The sequence below is a fragment of the Drosophila yakuba genome, chromosome 2R (assembly GCF_016746365.2).
Source record: "Drosophila yakuba strain Tai18E2 chromosome 2R, Prin_Dyak_Tai18E2_2.1, whole genome shotgun sequence".
Taxonomy (NCBI): domain Eukaryota; kingdom Metazoa; phylum Arthropoda; class Insecta; order Diptera; family Drosophilidae; genus Drosophila; species Drosophila yakuba.
This window is the reverse complement of record NC_052528.2, coordinates 15,292,410-15,304,747: the sequence shown is the minus strand read 5'-3', so window position 1 is coordinate 15,304,747 and position 12,338 is coordinate 15,292,410. Positions and strand designations below refer to the sequence as shown.

Sequence of the window (12,338 nt, the reverse complement as noted above, 5' to 3'; positions counted from 1 at the left end):
TGCATAATTTGATGCCAAAGCCCAGACGAAAATGAGGCCTAACGGTCATACTTTTTGTTTTGGGCCAGCTTTTACGCCTGATAACTGATGGTTACTGGCCGCCGAAACAGCTGCTTGTTCTAATTAAAGCTCGCTGGGGTTTCTTTTTCTCTCGTTTTCGTTTATTCGAAATTCAATTTGTGTGTGTTTGTTTTACTAGCTATTGTGCCGTTGATATATGTATCTTGTATTCTTTTCCTTTCTTGAGGTTAAATTAAATTAAAATAAAAGTATTCCAAATGCAACATAAATCAGTTTCAATTCCACTCAGTCTCTGGCTATCTAGGTATGAAAATTAATCACATTCATGGAAAACATTTTTAAATGCCTAGCTAATAGATAATAGCTTCATGATTGTTTCGGGGTATTTCAAATGAGTTACACTAGTACAGCCTGTTTCAGCTAAAACTATGCTTACAAAATATTGTTGATTTAAGGCTTAATACTCGGCAGTGGATCCATTGTGGATCGGCTCATTGGGAGCACAACCATCTAGAACACCGCCCAGCTGGCCAATCCGTTTGATTTGGTTCATAAGCTCGGCAATTTCCGGAGTGCAATTGCGGAATTTCCTCAAATATGAGTAGCCGCGCAGCATCTCATTGTCCAGAACGCATCTGTACGGAAATTTAGAAAAGATGTTTAAATATTTATTTTAGGTTTAGCTTTAGTCATTTACATCAGAGCAGCGGCCGCAAAGTTGCCTGTCCCCTCCAGATGCTCGAGCCACTTGTTAATTATAGTTTTGATCAGGGGATCCGTGGCCGGCAAACAGATGCGCGCATGCACAAGGGCCTCTTTATAGTACTCGTTGGCCAGGAACAGATTGATGGCTTCCAACTGCATTCCCAGGCTAAAAAGATAGGTAGCTGCGTGCATAATGAAGCCCTTTTCCTCCATCTGCTTGGCATAGGCGCGACAGCAGTCCTGCCAAAGTCTGCACAAAATAACAACGACAGTGAAACAGATTTTTAATAAAAACGCGAAAACTTACGTAAACGACACGGAGGGAGCCACCGAGAGATGCCATTCGGTGAGCGTCTTGTTGGCCATATGTTGCTCAAGCTCTTCGCGCAATTTAAACGTGGACATGGCCAGACAAAGTGGAGCTATGTCTTTAGTGTTTGAATGCTTTAAATTGGTCACTGAAATATCATTCATATTGTTAAAATTTGGAATACTACGAGTTAATTAGTTAACTCACACTCGGTCGCAATTAGCTCCTTGGCCATCACCTTGGTGCTAAACAGCTTCGACATGAGCACCGACTTGTCGATCTTGGCAGCGTCTTCCGTAAGAACAATGGCCAGCTTCTCAAGGGCGCTTTTGTTGAGCTCCTTCTGGGTAAGGCAAAGACAGGTGCGGCTGTGCTGTGGGTAAAAACGTTATTGGGTTTCATTTAATTCAGGACCATATTGATAACTTACTGTGAGGAAGCTGTCAGGTGTCTGTTTGGCCTCCAGCTCCTTGCACTTTGGGCACTCCTTGGTATTTCGATTCTTATGCTCTTTGTCCAGACTGAGTGCTTCTAGCATCTCTTCTACGGGAGTTTCTTTCAGGCATTTATCTTTGGAAGGATTATCAACAGCTGCAGTTACTGACTCCATGATTTTTTTCTGATCCTTGCTAGCTTCGTCAGCTTCGAGTTTAACCGCTGCTTTGCGCTGATCTCGCCGCTGTCGTTTCTTTTCAGCCGCTGTGAGAACTGGAGCGTAAGGCTGAGTCAGCGATTTGCTGGCCCACTTAACGTTCAACAGAGCATCCACCTTCGGACAGATGCTTTTCTCGTCGCTTTCCAAGGCGTCCTTGATGTCAATTAGCTCCACGGAGAGCGCTTTTCCCGAGCACATAATGATGTTCTCGTTGGTGGGCAAAAACATTCCACACCACATGGGGCAGTGGTAGGTGATGGTTAGCGGTGGCTTCTCTGGCGCGTTGCAGTTCCACAGACACACCTTTCCCTCGATGTGGAAACTAAGCAGCAAGTGCTTCTGGGTATGGCTCCACTTGAGCGAGGTAATCGACGCCTTCTCCGCGTTTGCCGTAAATGTGTGAAGCGTTTTCCAGTTGCGCTCCGTGGGCTGAAACTCCAGCACAAACACGGATTTTTCATTGCCCGCCACTGCAAACTTATTGCTGTCCAGCGGGCACCAGGCTATATCGGTCACATACCGAGCAAGCAACGCGGATTGGCGGATAAATGGTGTCCACGACTTCTCCATACCCGAATCTCGCTCATGGAGCTGCAGCAGGCCATCATCGGTGCCAACAAAAAGGAACGAGTCCCGGACGCTAAGGTAACTGGGTCGGGAAATGCAGTTCACAACTGTGGCCTCTGTAAGAAAATAGGAGTGGTATATTTTTAATGAAACAAATGAGCGACCTTTGATTAGAATTGGCTTTACATACTGAAGCTTTCTTAAACAACAATTAAATCTAGCCAGAATGACGAAAAACTCTTTGTTTTAAGTCCATTGTTCTCTTTTAGGCCCGAACTCTTTTGTGTGACTATTGTAATGAGTTGTGGGAAACAATTAAAACAAGCTTAAAAGGTCTCCGAAACTAAAAGCTCGATGGCACGAGTAATTGGCGCTACTTTAAGAAAATGAAATCGATTAAACTGTAGCCAAGGGCAACAATACTAACAAGTATCAAAAACTTAGCAAGCAATCACGTTACACACTTCCTTTCATCGAAATAAATTCAATTGTTCTGTTAAATAAACATAAAATGCCGCGGCACAAAACTCTAGTGAGCATTGGTCATCGCATTATGAAGCGATTCCATCAGTTGGATCTGCGGGTCGACAAGGAGTTCGTCATCTACATGGTTCATCTGCTGGCGAGAGATCGGCGCAAAGGTCTCCTTAAGTGCGACCTCAATAAGCCCACCGCCTGTGCCATTGAGTCATTCGTAAATACAATCGTGGATAGCTATGTGAATTCGAAAGATTGCACTATGGCCAACATGAAGATGGCTTGGGTGATGAAGAAGGGAGTAACCATAGACCTGGAATACGTCAAGAAGCAGTACGAGGAAAAGTTCCAAACGGAACTGCAGCTGCTCATCAAGGATATCCTTCAGTATCCAGAGACTTGCAGTAAATTGCAGCTGGACCAGCTCTTCGCAAAGATGCAGGTCTTCATAGTCGTCTGCTACAATCTGGGCTCACCCAAGAACCATGTACTGCTTAAGCTGACTGCCCAGGCTCTCAAAAGCGTCATCGGCCGAAGTGACCTGCAGAATTATGTGCTGAAGAAGAAGTACCATCGGCTAGAGTATCTTCAACGCTTGTCGGCCACCGTGGGCGGCATTGTCATCTATAACAACGATGGCCCAGATGGAGATCGAGAGAATGTAAGAAGTGGTACGTGATTATAGGGGAAACCAATTCAGATTTCAGCCTTTAATTCTTAATTCTGTACACTTCTTAGTGGTTGATGATCTGGAAATGGCCCAGAAGAACACGGAAGCCGCCTTTGCAGACAGCATGGGGCGGGCGGTCAAGATGCAGTCCACTTGCCAGGCGGCCCTTGATGAGCTCATTAATATAGATCATAAGGACGAGACCTTGACCTACCGAGTGCCCCTCGAGCACCTAGATCGGCTGAACCAGTTTTCGGTGACCTACTTCATGCTACACCGCTGTCTGACGACTTTGAACGAACATTACCAAAAGACAGTGTACCTAATTGAAGTGGAGCAAAAGCGATATCAATGTGTGATTTGCAAGATAGACGATACGCTATCCATGCGCACCGCCATTGATTCAGAGCTCATCTTTGTAAGTGATGTATTAATTTCTATGGGAGTAACTCTAATGTCGTTGCGCTTTCAGCCGCACTTTGTGTACCTCTCTCAGGTGTGGGGCAATCTGAACAACTTCCTGAACCACATTGTTGAATTAAACAAGCTGAGAGAGCAGGTGGAGGCATTGGTGGTCGACGACTTGATGATCTTGACAAAGGCTACAATTGCCGAGCTGCAGGCGCTTCATAAGCGGATAAAGAAGTCTAAGGTCTGCACCTTTGAGGAGCGCATGGATGCCGTGAAGGAGCTGCAGACCGATGGCAACTTTTGCAAGCTCAATAAGGCAGATATAAAAGAGTTTTGCTCTCTAGCCATGACCATTACCAACGGCCTGCTTATGCCGGCCCAGGTGACCAGAAAACTGTGTTCCAACGTGGACATAACATTTGGTTTCCGGGACCCAAGATACGCTCGATTCGCGGAGCTACGATTTGAGCCTTTCATAGCTGCCTTTAGAAAAGTGGTTTTCAACAATGCCAACCTAGCCCTGCTGTTCAAACTGGACGATGCGCTGATTGAGCAGGAACTGCAGAATGTGATAGTTGAGCCACCGAAGCAGACAGATTTTCAGGGTCAAACAGAAATGGTCGTCACCAACGATCTATCGCCAGCCAACTGGATAAACGTAACATGGAATGCGTGGGATTATCACCGGGAAACAATCCACTTGGCCAATATACGTAAGCAGCAGACCAACGACTCTCAGACCAATATTAGTTACGGAAGGCGCAATGCACAGAATCAAACCTACAACTGTCGGCAACATAAGTAATTGAGCACAAAACATATACTCACCGGTTTTGGATTTGCTTAAGTCGAAAAACCCTAGCACACGATTCACGATAAAGTATATAAAGTGGTCCTGCCACACCAGGGAGTAGACTTCTTTCTTGTGCGGCGTCCGTAAGTGGGTCTTCACTTTCATGCGCTCCACATCAAGGATGCCCACCTGTTGTTGAGTTAGGTATTTAATTTCAGTAACAAATAAAGCCGATATAATCAATGCCATACCGTTCCATCGAAGGTGCCAAAGGCCAGTTCCAAGCAGTTGGGACTCCAAGCCAGGCAGTAGACGTTGCTGGACACATAAACGCTGTCGATGGGCAAGCAACTGGTGGAGAGCTTCGATATATCAAAAAAGGCCACGCGGCGATCCGAGCAACCCAACGCGATTCTAATCGAGAAAAAGTTCAATAACATCCATGCTGGGATTATAATCACATTAGCTTACTTGTTCATATCATCTGGGCACTCGGCCATCGCTCGCACTCCAAATGCCACTGTTCCGTAAAAGGCAGCCACCCGGCCAGTTTGAGGATTCATCATTCCAATCTGGCGATTGTTTCGGCACAACCATATCATCTCTTTGCTAGAGTCACAGGCAAAGGACACGATGTCCTGCAAATGGCAGCTGTGGGATTTGTCCTTGCTGATCTTGTAGCGAAGCATCTTTCGGTCGAACTCCACTGACCAAAAGAATAATTGATGGCGACTCAGGGAAACAATGACCTGGTCGTTCAGCCAGTAAACGTTGTTAAGCTTGCCTGAAAAGATCACAGTTAAATGAGGCTTTCAATGGTTGTTCCCTTCCACCTATGTATGTACCTGCCGCCTTGCTTTTGCTGTAGTTCTTGCCAGCATGCGCCCCCGTATTGGTATTCCAAATCATCATCACCTCATCTCCATCAATTGACACGAGCAGCGTTTCCAGGCGAGCGCTGTTCACCGATGTCGAGCTGATGGTCTCCGTGCTGATGGCCGGCACCACTTGGAGATTACTCTGGGGCTCAGACTTGGTCTGCGGTGCTCCTGACGCATGCACCTCGGCCTGGTGGTAGATGTGGTGCAGCACTTCTCTTTTGGGCTTTGCTGCCTCGCCATCGACGATCACGGCATCATCACTGGACGAGCTGTACTGGATGACCTCGAGGCTGCCCTCGGTTGAGTCGCTGGCATCGTGCTTGTTGCTATTGGTACTTGCATCGCTTAATGGACCCGTGGGCTTTGTGGGCTCGCAGTCCTTCAGGGTGACCTCCACATGCTGCGTTTTCTCCTCCTGGCGACTGGCCAAGAGATCGGCTTTTACACTCTCGCAGGCTTCAACGAAATCCAAGACAGTGGCACCAGTTGGCTTCTCCAGGCCCACAAACCCTCCGCCGCAATCTTCAGAGGACTTTCGACGGTCAGCTACAGGTGCTCCGAACTCGCACTCTAAATGATCAAAGTTGTATATGTCGAAGGGGTCGTCGGATTCGGCTGCTCTGGATTTGGTCAGTGGCGGTGGCTTTGACTTGGGCTTCTCCTTCTGGTCTCCATTGCGGCTTCGCCATTCTTCGGCTCTCGATGCCAAATCGTTGATGTGCTCGTCCTGCGGAGTAGGCACTTCCCGCCAGGTCAAGCCACAGATGGGCGCTTTGTGGCCGTGAAACTTGTAGACGATGTTCATCTTGCGCAGATCGCAGACCAGCACATTGCCCATTGCCGTTCCCACGGCAAACAAATTGTCATTGTAGGGGGAACAACGCACCATTGTGAGCTGGTGATTTCGGGGCGAGATGAAAGTGGGACGACGACAGTAGGTGTTGGATGCCACACAATAGATGACCAGGTCGCTGGCGTCCATGGACAAAATGTTACCGTTGGCCAGGTAGCTCATCAGCACGGAGTTGGTGGTGTGGTGCACGCCGCGCACATCTCGCGCCTCGTGCTGATGCTGATGAGCCTTGTGCCCGATGACGGCTTCACCCAATGCGCAGTCCCATACCTGAACACTTAGATCGTCGCCCACAATGGCAAACGGTTTGGTCGGACCACCGTTGCCCACGCCCCACATGGGACTAACGTCCAGGGCCAGAATGTTGATCCGCGTCGACATGGTCACCACTTGGGGCTGCTCTCCGTTTGCCGGTGGAGCGGATATGTAGTTGATGCAGCGAATGCCGGCATACAGCAAACCGCCGTCGGGAGCGGCGGCCGCCAAAGATACGTTACCCGGCGGTGTTGGCACATTGTGGTACATCACCTGTGAGTTCATGGCAAGCGATCAGGACTTGACATCGGCAGGATAAAAGAATATTTCCCGCTAACAATTGGCGTCGTTAATGGAAAAAACTTTGCACAAGCTGCTAGTGTTAGACAGCTTTGTTGGCTTTATCAGCGTTGCCACCTTTTTGAAGAGCAGCATGCACGGAAGTGAACAGTTAATACAAATTATTATTCGTTTTAGGCTATACACATTATACATCTCATTTTGTTACTTATAAACTTTTATTTGTAACAAAACTTAAGATCTGCTTTATAAGTAATTTAATAATATATATAAATGCTTATTGCTTGAGACCCTAAAATAGGGTTTTCGTTAGCTTTAGTTTGTTTAAATTACCCGCTTTAGTCTTTCTCTCTATCTGGCAACTCTTAAACATTTCCTGTGAATGGCCACCAGCAGGTAGAGAAGAAGAAGACGCACAATAACAACGCAAAAAAGTTAGAAAAATCTAGCAAATTGTAAACGTAGCCGTAAAAATAAAATATAGCCAGCAAAAATGGAAGCAAAGCGTGAGAGAAAGTCATCCCTGGTACGTACATTGAAAATATATTGAAAGAGGAAAGAAAACGCTGATAGAAGTGCGATTTTCAGGCCCCACTTTCGCCATGTCCCATTCCGGATATCACCGATGACGATTTGGTGAGCATTTCAGTGAGGGATCTTAATCGGACCCTTAAGATGCGTGGTCTGAACCGCGAGGAGATCGTCCGGATGAAGCAGCGCCGGAGAACTTTAAAGAATCGCGGATACGCCGCCAGTTGCCGCATCAAGAGAATCGAGCAGAAGGACGAACTGGAGACTAAGAAGTCCTACGAGTGGACGGAACTGGAGCAGATGCACGAGGACAACGAGCAGGTGCGCCGTGAGGTCTCCAACTGGAAGAATAAGTACAAGGCGCTGCTGCAGTTCGCTATCCAGAACGAGATTCCCATTCCAAGCGAGCTGGAAGGCTGCTGAACGAAACGATTTGCCCAGTCACATTCCTGTTTCTGTCAAAATTTCAATAAACCCCAAATGAAAACACCTGTAACTAAAGTACAATAGCTGGCAAATACCCTTCTGTAATAAAAGTAATCTGCTCAAGAAGCCCTGTATTGCGTTCGTTGAAGCACCCTGTATTTAGCATAAACAAAACCCGTGTCGGCGCTCGCTGCGAATGCCAAAAGATCCGGAACGCACAAGGAACTCGGCAAACGGCTGGTTATGTATTCATCTCGATAGCTCCACGCTCCTACCAGTTCATCCATGGCATTTCGCTTCTTTGGCAAGTCCTTGCTGTACGCCCTGCCCCTGGGCGTCACTTTCCTGGACTGCGTTGGCTATGTGGCCAGGGTGGATGGTGAGTCGTTCGCAGTTCATCCGTTCTAGTGTGGATAACCCATCCACGACATTCCACAGGCATCTCCATGCAGCCCGCTCTCAATCCCGTGCCGGATGAAAAGGACTATGTGTTCCTTCTTCGCTGGGGCACCCACAACAGTCAGGTGGAGCGCGGCGACATAATATCGCTCATTTCACCCAAGGATCCCGCCCAGAAGATTATCAAGCGCGTGGTGGGGCTGCAGGGGGACGTGGTCTCCACGCTGGGCTACAAGCACGAGATCGTTCGCGTTCCAGAGGGCCATTGTTGGGTGGAGGGCGACCACACGGGTCACTCCATGGACAGCAATACCTTTGGACCCGTCGCCCTCGGCCTGATGTCCGCGCGGGCAGTGGCCATCGTGTGGCCACCGGAACGCTGGCAAATGCTGGAGAACGAGCTGCCACGGCGCAGGAGGCCCATACAGGCCTCCAAGAACACCAGCAACTACTACAACTAGACTGACCATCTACTTGGCGGAGCCTGCGCCCAAGATAGTTCCAATTGTGTAAATACTTACAGAAATAACCATATATTTTATAATCAATTGTTGTGTTCCCCGCATGCGATGCAAAGTAGGATGTTCCAAAGTAAAAATTAAAGTTAAAAGCCAAAGAAACTGGATTACTTTTTAAATGAAACAATAATTTATTTGGATAGCTCCTATATACTAAAGTATTTTCCGCTCCCGGATGCCGAACTCCTCCATCAGGCTGAGCGTCGGCTTTAGAGCGACTCCGGCTCGCACAATTTCAAAGTAGCTTGGAGTGGCCAAGTCAATGACCGTGGAGGCCAGTCGCCGCTCCTCGGTCAGTCCGATTTGACCGGCATCGAAGACTGCGCCCAATTGTGGCCAAAGTGAGCGGAACTCGACAACCTGCAGACTGCTGGGTGCACTGGAGCGATTGGCGCTGGTCAGGGCTAGAGGCTGCTCATGCCACACGGCGCAGAGGTCGCGTATGAAGTTGAAGTCCGGAATGCGTATGCCGATTTTGGAGGTGCTGGGATTGAGGAACCTGTTGCTCAGCTGGGCCGTTCGCTCGATCACAATGGTCAGGGGGCCCGGGAGCAAACGAGTTAGCAGCTCGTCGCTGAGATGGGCAGCCTGACCAAAGCGTCGCAGTGCCGCGATGTTGTGTACGCAGATGGCCACGGGCTTGTGCTCATCCCGTCCTTTAATCTCGTAGAGCCGCTGGATGGCTGTCTCGTTATTGGCATCGCAGGCCAGTCCATACACGGTATCGGTGGGCAGGGCAATCACCTGTCCACTTAGCAGGCACTGACGAGCCAACTGGAGAGCAGCCTCGTCTCCCACCGGACACACTGGAGTCTGCAGCTCGCTCGCTTGGTGCTGCATCCTGCTCGTTGTGTGGTGATGTTTGTATGCCTGGACAAGACGAAGGAGGGGCGTTTGAAGGCGGCGCATTAGTCTCGCCAGGTGTGGTTGCACTCGTGGTTACAGCACTTGTAGAACGTGGTCATGGGCTCATCAGCCGACCGCGTCTGGATTTGCATGAAGTACGCCCGCTTATGGCTGCACGTCGGGCACTCTGCGTCCGTGGAGTCAACGTTTTCCCACGCTGCCTTGCCACCCAGGACGTGATCCACCTCCTGCAAATACAAAACATTAGAGATATTTTCGAAAACACGTAGCAAATTGCATCATCCAGGGGATAGCGATCTTACCTTGAGGCGAGGAAAGGTTTTCGCGGAGATCTTGCGCCGGATCTTCGATATGTACGGGCAAGTGTTGCACGTGAAGCGGTGGCAGTTCGTGTCCTCCTCAATAATCAAAATATTTCCGCACGACGGGCAAAAAAACAACATAGTTTCGGAGAATCCGAATCCGCGTTGTTTAGTTTTATTTGATTTGAGCACGTTGAATCCTCAGTGAGACCGTATAGAAGTTGAAATATACTAAACCAAATTAAGCACATATACTGCAACATTTTGAGCGGTTTTAGTTCTTTAAAATTTATAAGGTTTAGGATTAGAAAAAAAGAATACAGTTTTATAATAATTTAAAAGTCATTTGGAAAATTGTTTAAATTAGTCGCAATTTTTATTTTATACATTTGTTGTGTTACTAGCGCCAATAACATAGCCCTAGCATATGCTTAGTATATACTAAATGCCGACTTTTAAGTTACAATTGAATTGTATGTATTTTCTGTCTTTCTTTTTACGGTCATATTAATAGCATCTTTTAAGAAATTTTGTCCGTTTTGCAAAAAAATATCAAAATAAACAATTTTTGCAAGACATTTGAGTAACAGTTACTTATTAAATAAAACTAATACATCATGTCGGCCGATGTGCGCGATATTCTGGACATGGAGCGTGCCAACACGCCCGAGGTGACAAGGGAGTCCTTTCTGGCCACCAAGAAGCGCAACTTTGAGCGGTAAACAAATGCATTCACAAGTGTGCGCTTCCTTAATTAACAAATTTATTAATCATTTCAGGACCAAGAATGCATCCCGTCGTCCCGAGGGAATGCATAGGGAGGTGTTCGCCCTGCTCTACACAGACAAGAAAGATGCTCCACCCCTCCTGCCCACGGATACCGCTCTGGGAATCGGAGCTGGCTATAAACAGACGAAGGCCCGCCTGGGAATGAAGAAGGTGCGCAAGTGGGAGTGGGCGCCTTTCTCAAATCCAGCGCGCAACGATTCAGCGGTATTTCACCACTGGAAACGGGTCACCGACAATTCCACCGACTATCCGTTCGCCAAGTTCAACAAGCAGCTGGAGGTACCTTCGTATACGATGACGGAGTACAATGCCCACTTGCGGAACAATATCAACAACTGGAGCAAGGTGCAGACAGATCACCTATTCGACCTGGCCAGACGGTAGACTTCTCAACCCCTTATTAGTAGCACAAATTTTAAGGTATTTGTTTTGCAGGTTCGATCTTCGCTTTATTGTGATGGCAGATCGCTGGAATCGTCAGCAACATGGAGCGAAAACGGTAGAAGAGCTCAAAGAGCGCTACTATGAGGTGATAGCCCTACTCGCTAAGGCCAAGAATCAGACGAGTGAGAAGAAAGTATTTGTTTATGACGCCGAGCACGAACGGCGCCGCAAGGAGCAGCTGGAGAAGCTGTTCAAACGCACGACCCAACAGGTAGAGGAGGAGCAAATGCTTATCAACGAGATGAAGAAGATCGAGGCACGGAAAAAGGAACGCGAGCGCAAGACACAGGACCTGCAAAAGCTAATTTCACAAGCGGATCAGCAGAATGAGCACGCATCGAATACGCCAAGCACTCGAAAGTACGAGAAGAAGCTGCACAAAAAGAAGGTTCACCAGCAGCCGCGTCCCTCCAAGGTGGACTCGGTGGTGAACGCCATTGAGATCGGTAGCAGCGGCATCAAGTTCGCCGACCTGCGTGGTTCCGGCGTTTCTCTGCGCTCGCAAAAGATGAAACTGCCGGCAAATATCGGCCAGCGCAAGGTGAAGGCCCTCGAACAGGCCATCCAGGAGTTCAAAGTTGGTGAGTTAAAGCGTTTCAAGACACGCTAGGTGGCGCTAATTGGCTTTCTCTTTGTAGATCCCGCACCGCCGCCCACGGAGGACATTTGCACCTCCTTCAACGAGCTTCGATCCGATATGGTATTGCTCTGCGAGCTTCGTACCGCCCTGTCCACCTGCGTCTACGAAATGGAGAGCCTCAAGCACCAATACGAAGCCGCCTGTCCGGGCAAGGTAAGTCGCCAGACTACAGCAAAGGCATCTTAACCAGGGTGGCTAATTGGTTTTTCCTTAATCAATGCAGACACTGAACATCCCGCCCTCACTGGTGCCCATCAAGACCGAAGCCCTGGACAATAGCACAAATTAATTAAGTTAACGCGGCCCGTTTCCACTCAGATTCCCCAGACGCCGAAGTGTGTGCGGCGTGCTAATCATTGTAACCCGTTTTCCACTGTCCATATTTGTGCATTTGCGCTACTCCCAGTCCGCATGGGGAAATAAATGGATAAACAAGAAAATTGTTTTGCGGCACATTCAATGTGAAAATCAAATAGCCCACGGCCAACGTTGGCCAAGCAGATGCCATGTCGAGTGTGAGAACT

The 12,338-nt window shown here is 48.2% G+C and overlaps 7 protein-coding genes across 7 annotated transcripts; 4 read left to right on the top strand and 3 right to left on the bottom strand.

Annotated features, from left to right (window-relative positions):
* Positions 1 to 139: 139 nt before the first annotated feature.
* Positions 140 to 7,000, bottom strand: LOC6530770 (protein rigor mortis). The gene is made up of 9 exons (XM_002091622.3): positions 5,455 to 7,000; positions 5,081 to 5,393; positions 4,861 to 5,023; positions 4,645 to 4,798; positions 1,467 to 2,374; positions 1,244 to 1,409; positions 1,034 to 1,184; positions 719 to 976; positions 140 to 656 (listed from the first exon to the last, which is right to left on the bottom strand). Exons 1-9 carry the CDS (start codon positions 6,881 to 6,883, stop codon positions 479 to 481), a joined length of 3,720 nt encoding a protein of 1,239 aa, XP_002091658.1. The 5' UTR covers positions 6,884 to 7,000; the 3' UTR covers positions 140 to 478.
* Positions 2,681 to 4,726, top strand: LOC6530771 (cilia- and flagella-associated protein 206). The gene is made up of 3 exons (XM_002091623.4): positions 2,681 to 3,406; positions 3,474 to 3,823; positions 3,878 to 4,726. The coding sequence occupies exons 1-3, from the start codon at positions 2,770 to 2,772 to the stop codon at positions 4,619 to 4,621; spliced, it is 1,731 nt and encodes a 576-aa protein (XP_002091659.1). The 5' UTR covers positions 2,681 to 2,769; the 3' UTR covers positions 4,622 to 4,726.
* Positions 7,001 to 7,265: 265 nt separating the features above from the next.
* Positions 7,266 to 7,981, top strand: LOC6530769 (transcription factor MafG). Its single transcript, XM_002091621.3, has 2 exons — positions 7,266 to 7,424; positions 7,487 to 7,981. The coding sequence occupies exons 1-2, from the start codon at positions 7,392 to 7,394 to the stop codon at positions 7,850 to 7,852; spliced, it is 399 nt and encodes a 132-aa protein (XP_002091657.1). The 5' UTR covers positions 7,266 to 7,391; the 3' UTR covers positions 7,853 to 7,981.
* A 108-nt stretch (positions 7,982 to 8,089) lies between these two features.
* LOC6530768 (mitochondrial inner membrane protease subunit 2) lies at positions 8,090 to 8,874 on the top strand. Its single transcript, XM_002091620.4, has 2 exons — positions 8,090 to 8,234; positions 8,294 to 8,874. The coding sequence occupies exons 1-2, from the start codon at positions 8,141 to 8,143 to the stop codon at positions 8,713 to 8,715; spliced, it is 516 nt and encodes a 171-aa protein (XP_002091656.1). The 5' UTR covers positions 8,090 to 8,140; the 3' UTR covers positions 8,716 to 8,874.
* A 5-nt stretch (positions 8,875 to 8,879) lies between these two features.
* LOC6530767 (yrdC domain-containing protein, mitochondrial) lies at positions 8,880 to 9,681 on the bottom strand. The gene has a single exon (XM_002091619.4). It carries the CDS (start codon positions 9,679 to 9,681, stop codon positions 8,926 to 8,928), a length of 756 nt encoding a protein of 251 aa, XP_002091655.1. The 3' UTR covers positions 8,880 to 8,925.
* Positions 9,681 to 10,150, bottom strand: LOC6530766 (DNA-directed RNA polymerase III subunit RPC10). The gene is made up of 2 exons (XM_002091618.4): positions 9,942 to 10,150; positions 9,681 to 9,866 (listed from the first exon to the last, which is right to left on the bottom strand). Exons 1-2 carry the CDS (start codon positions 10,080 to 10,082, stop codon positions 9,681 to 9,683), a joined length of 327 nt encoding a protein of 108 aa, XP_002091654.1. The 5' UTR covers positions 10,083 to 10,150.
* Positions 10,151 to 10,445: 295 nt separating this feature from the next.
* Positions 10,446 to 12,254, top strand: LOC6530765 (DNA methyltransferase 1-associated protein 1). The gene is made up of 5 exons (XM_002091617.3): positions 10,446 to 10,659; positions 10,721 to 11,110; positions 11,166 to 11,755; positions 11,813 to 11,967; positions 12,038 to 12,254. The coding sequence occupies exons 1-5, from the start codon at positions 10,559 to 10,561 to the stop codon at positions 12,101 to 12,103; spliced, it is 1,302 nt and encodes a 433-aa protein (XP_002091653.1). The 5' UTR covers positions 10,446 to 10,558; the 3' UTR covers positions 12,104 to 12,254.
* The last annotated feature ends 84 nt before the right edge of the window (positions 12,255 to 12,338 follow it).

What these genes read in the sequence shown, in the direction of transcription:
- LOC6530771 (XM_002091623.4), top strand. Translation starts at nt 2,770, where the DNA reads ATGCCGCGGCACAAAACTCTAGTGAGCATTGGTCATCGCATTATGAAG. An exon ending in TCGAGAGAATGTAAGAAGTG is followed by an intron (nt 3,407 to 3,473) that starts GTACGTGATTAT and finishes TACACTTCTTAG; the next exon opens with TGGTTGATGATCTGGAAATG. An exon ending in TTGATTCAGAGCTCATCTTT is followed by an intron (nt 3,824 to 3,877) that starts GTAAGTGATGTA and finishes TTGCGCTTTCAG; the next exon opens with CCGCACTTTGTGTACCTCTC.
- LOC6530770 (XM_002091622.3), bottom strand. Translation starts at nt 6,883, where the DNA reads ATGAACTCACAGGTGATGTACCACAATGTGCCAACACCGCCGGGTAAC. An exon ending in CACCTGACAGCTTCCTCACA is followed by an intron (nt 1,410 to 1,466) that starts GTAAGTTATCAA and finishes TTTTACCCACAG; the next exon opens with CACAGCCGCACCTGTCTTTG. An exon ending in GGAGCTAATTGCGACCGAGT is followed by an intron (nt 1,185 to 1,243) that starts GTGAGTTAACTA and finishes ATGATATTTCAG; the next exon opens with TGACCAATTTAAAGCATTCA.
- LOC6530769 (XM_002091621.3), top strand. Translation starts at nt 7,392, where the DNA reads ATGGAAGCAAAGCGTGAGAGAAAGTCATCCCTG. An exon ending in GTGAGAGAAAGTCATCCCTG is followed by an intron (nt 7,425 to 7,486) that starts GTACGTACATTG and finishes TGCGATTTTCAG; the next exon opens with GCCCCACTTTCGCCATGTCC.
- LOC6530768 (XM_002091620.4), top strand. Translation starts at nt 8,141, where the DNA reads ATGGCATTTCGCTTCTTTGGCAAGTCCTTGCTGTACGCCCTGCCCCTG. An exon ending in CTATGTGGCCAGGGTGGATG is followed by an intron (nt 8,235 to 8,293) that starts GTGAGTCGTTCG and finishes GACATTCCACAG; the next exon opens with GCATCTCCATGCAGCCCGCT.
- LOC6530767 (XM_002091619.4), bottom strand. Translation starts at nt 9,681, where the DNA reads ATGCGCCGCCTTCAAACGCCCCTCCTTCGTCTTGTCCAGGCATACAAA.
- LOC6530766 (XM_002091618.4), bottom strand. Translation starts at nt 10,082, where the DNA reads ATGTTGTTTTTTTGCCCGTCGTGCGGAAATATTTTGATTATTGAGGAG. An exon ending in AAACCTTTCCTCGCCTCAAG is followed by an intron (nt 9,867 to 9,941) that starts GTAAGATCGCTA and finishes TTGTATTTGCAG; the next exon opens with GAGGTGGATCACGTCCTGGG.
- LOC6530765 (XM_002091617.3), top strand. Translation starts at nt 10,559, where the DNA reads ATGTCGGCCGATGTGCGCGATATTCTGGACATGGAGCGTGCCAACACG. An exon ending in AAGAAGCGCAACTTTGAGCG is followed by an intron (nt 10,660 to 10,720) that starts GTAAACAAATGC and finishes TAATCATTTCAG; the next exon opens with GACCAAGAATGCATCCCGTC. An exon ending in AAGCCGCCTGTCCGGGCAAG is followed by an intron (nt 11,968 to 12,037) that starts GTAAGTCGCCAG and finishes TAATCAATGCAG; the next exon opens with ACACTGAACATCCCGCCCTC.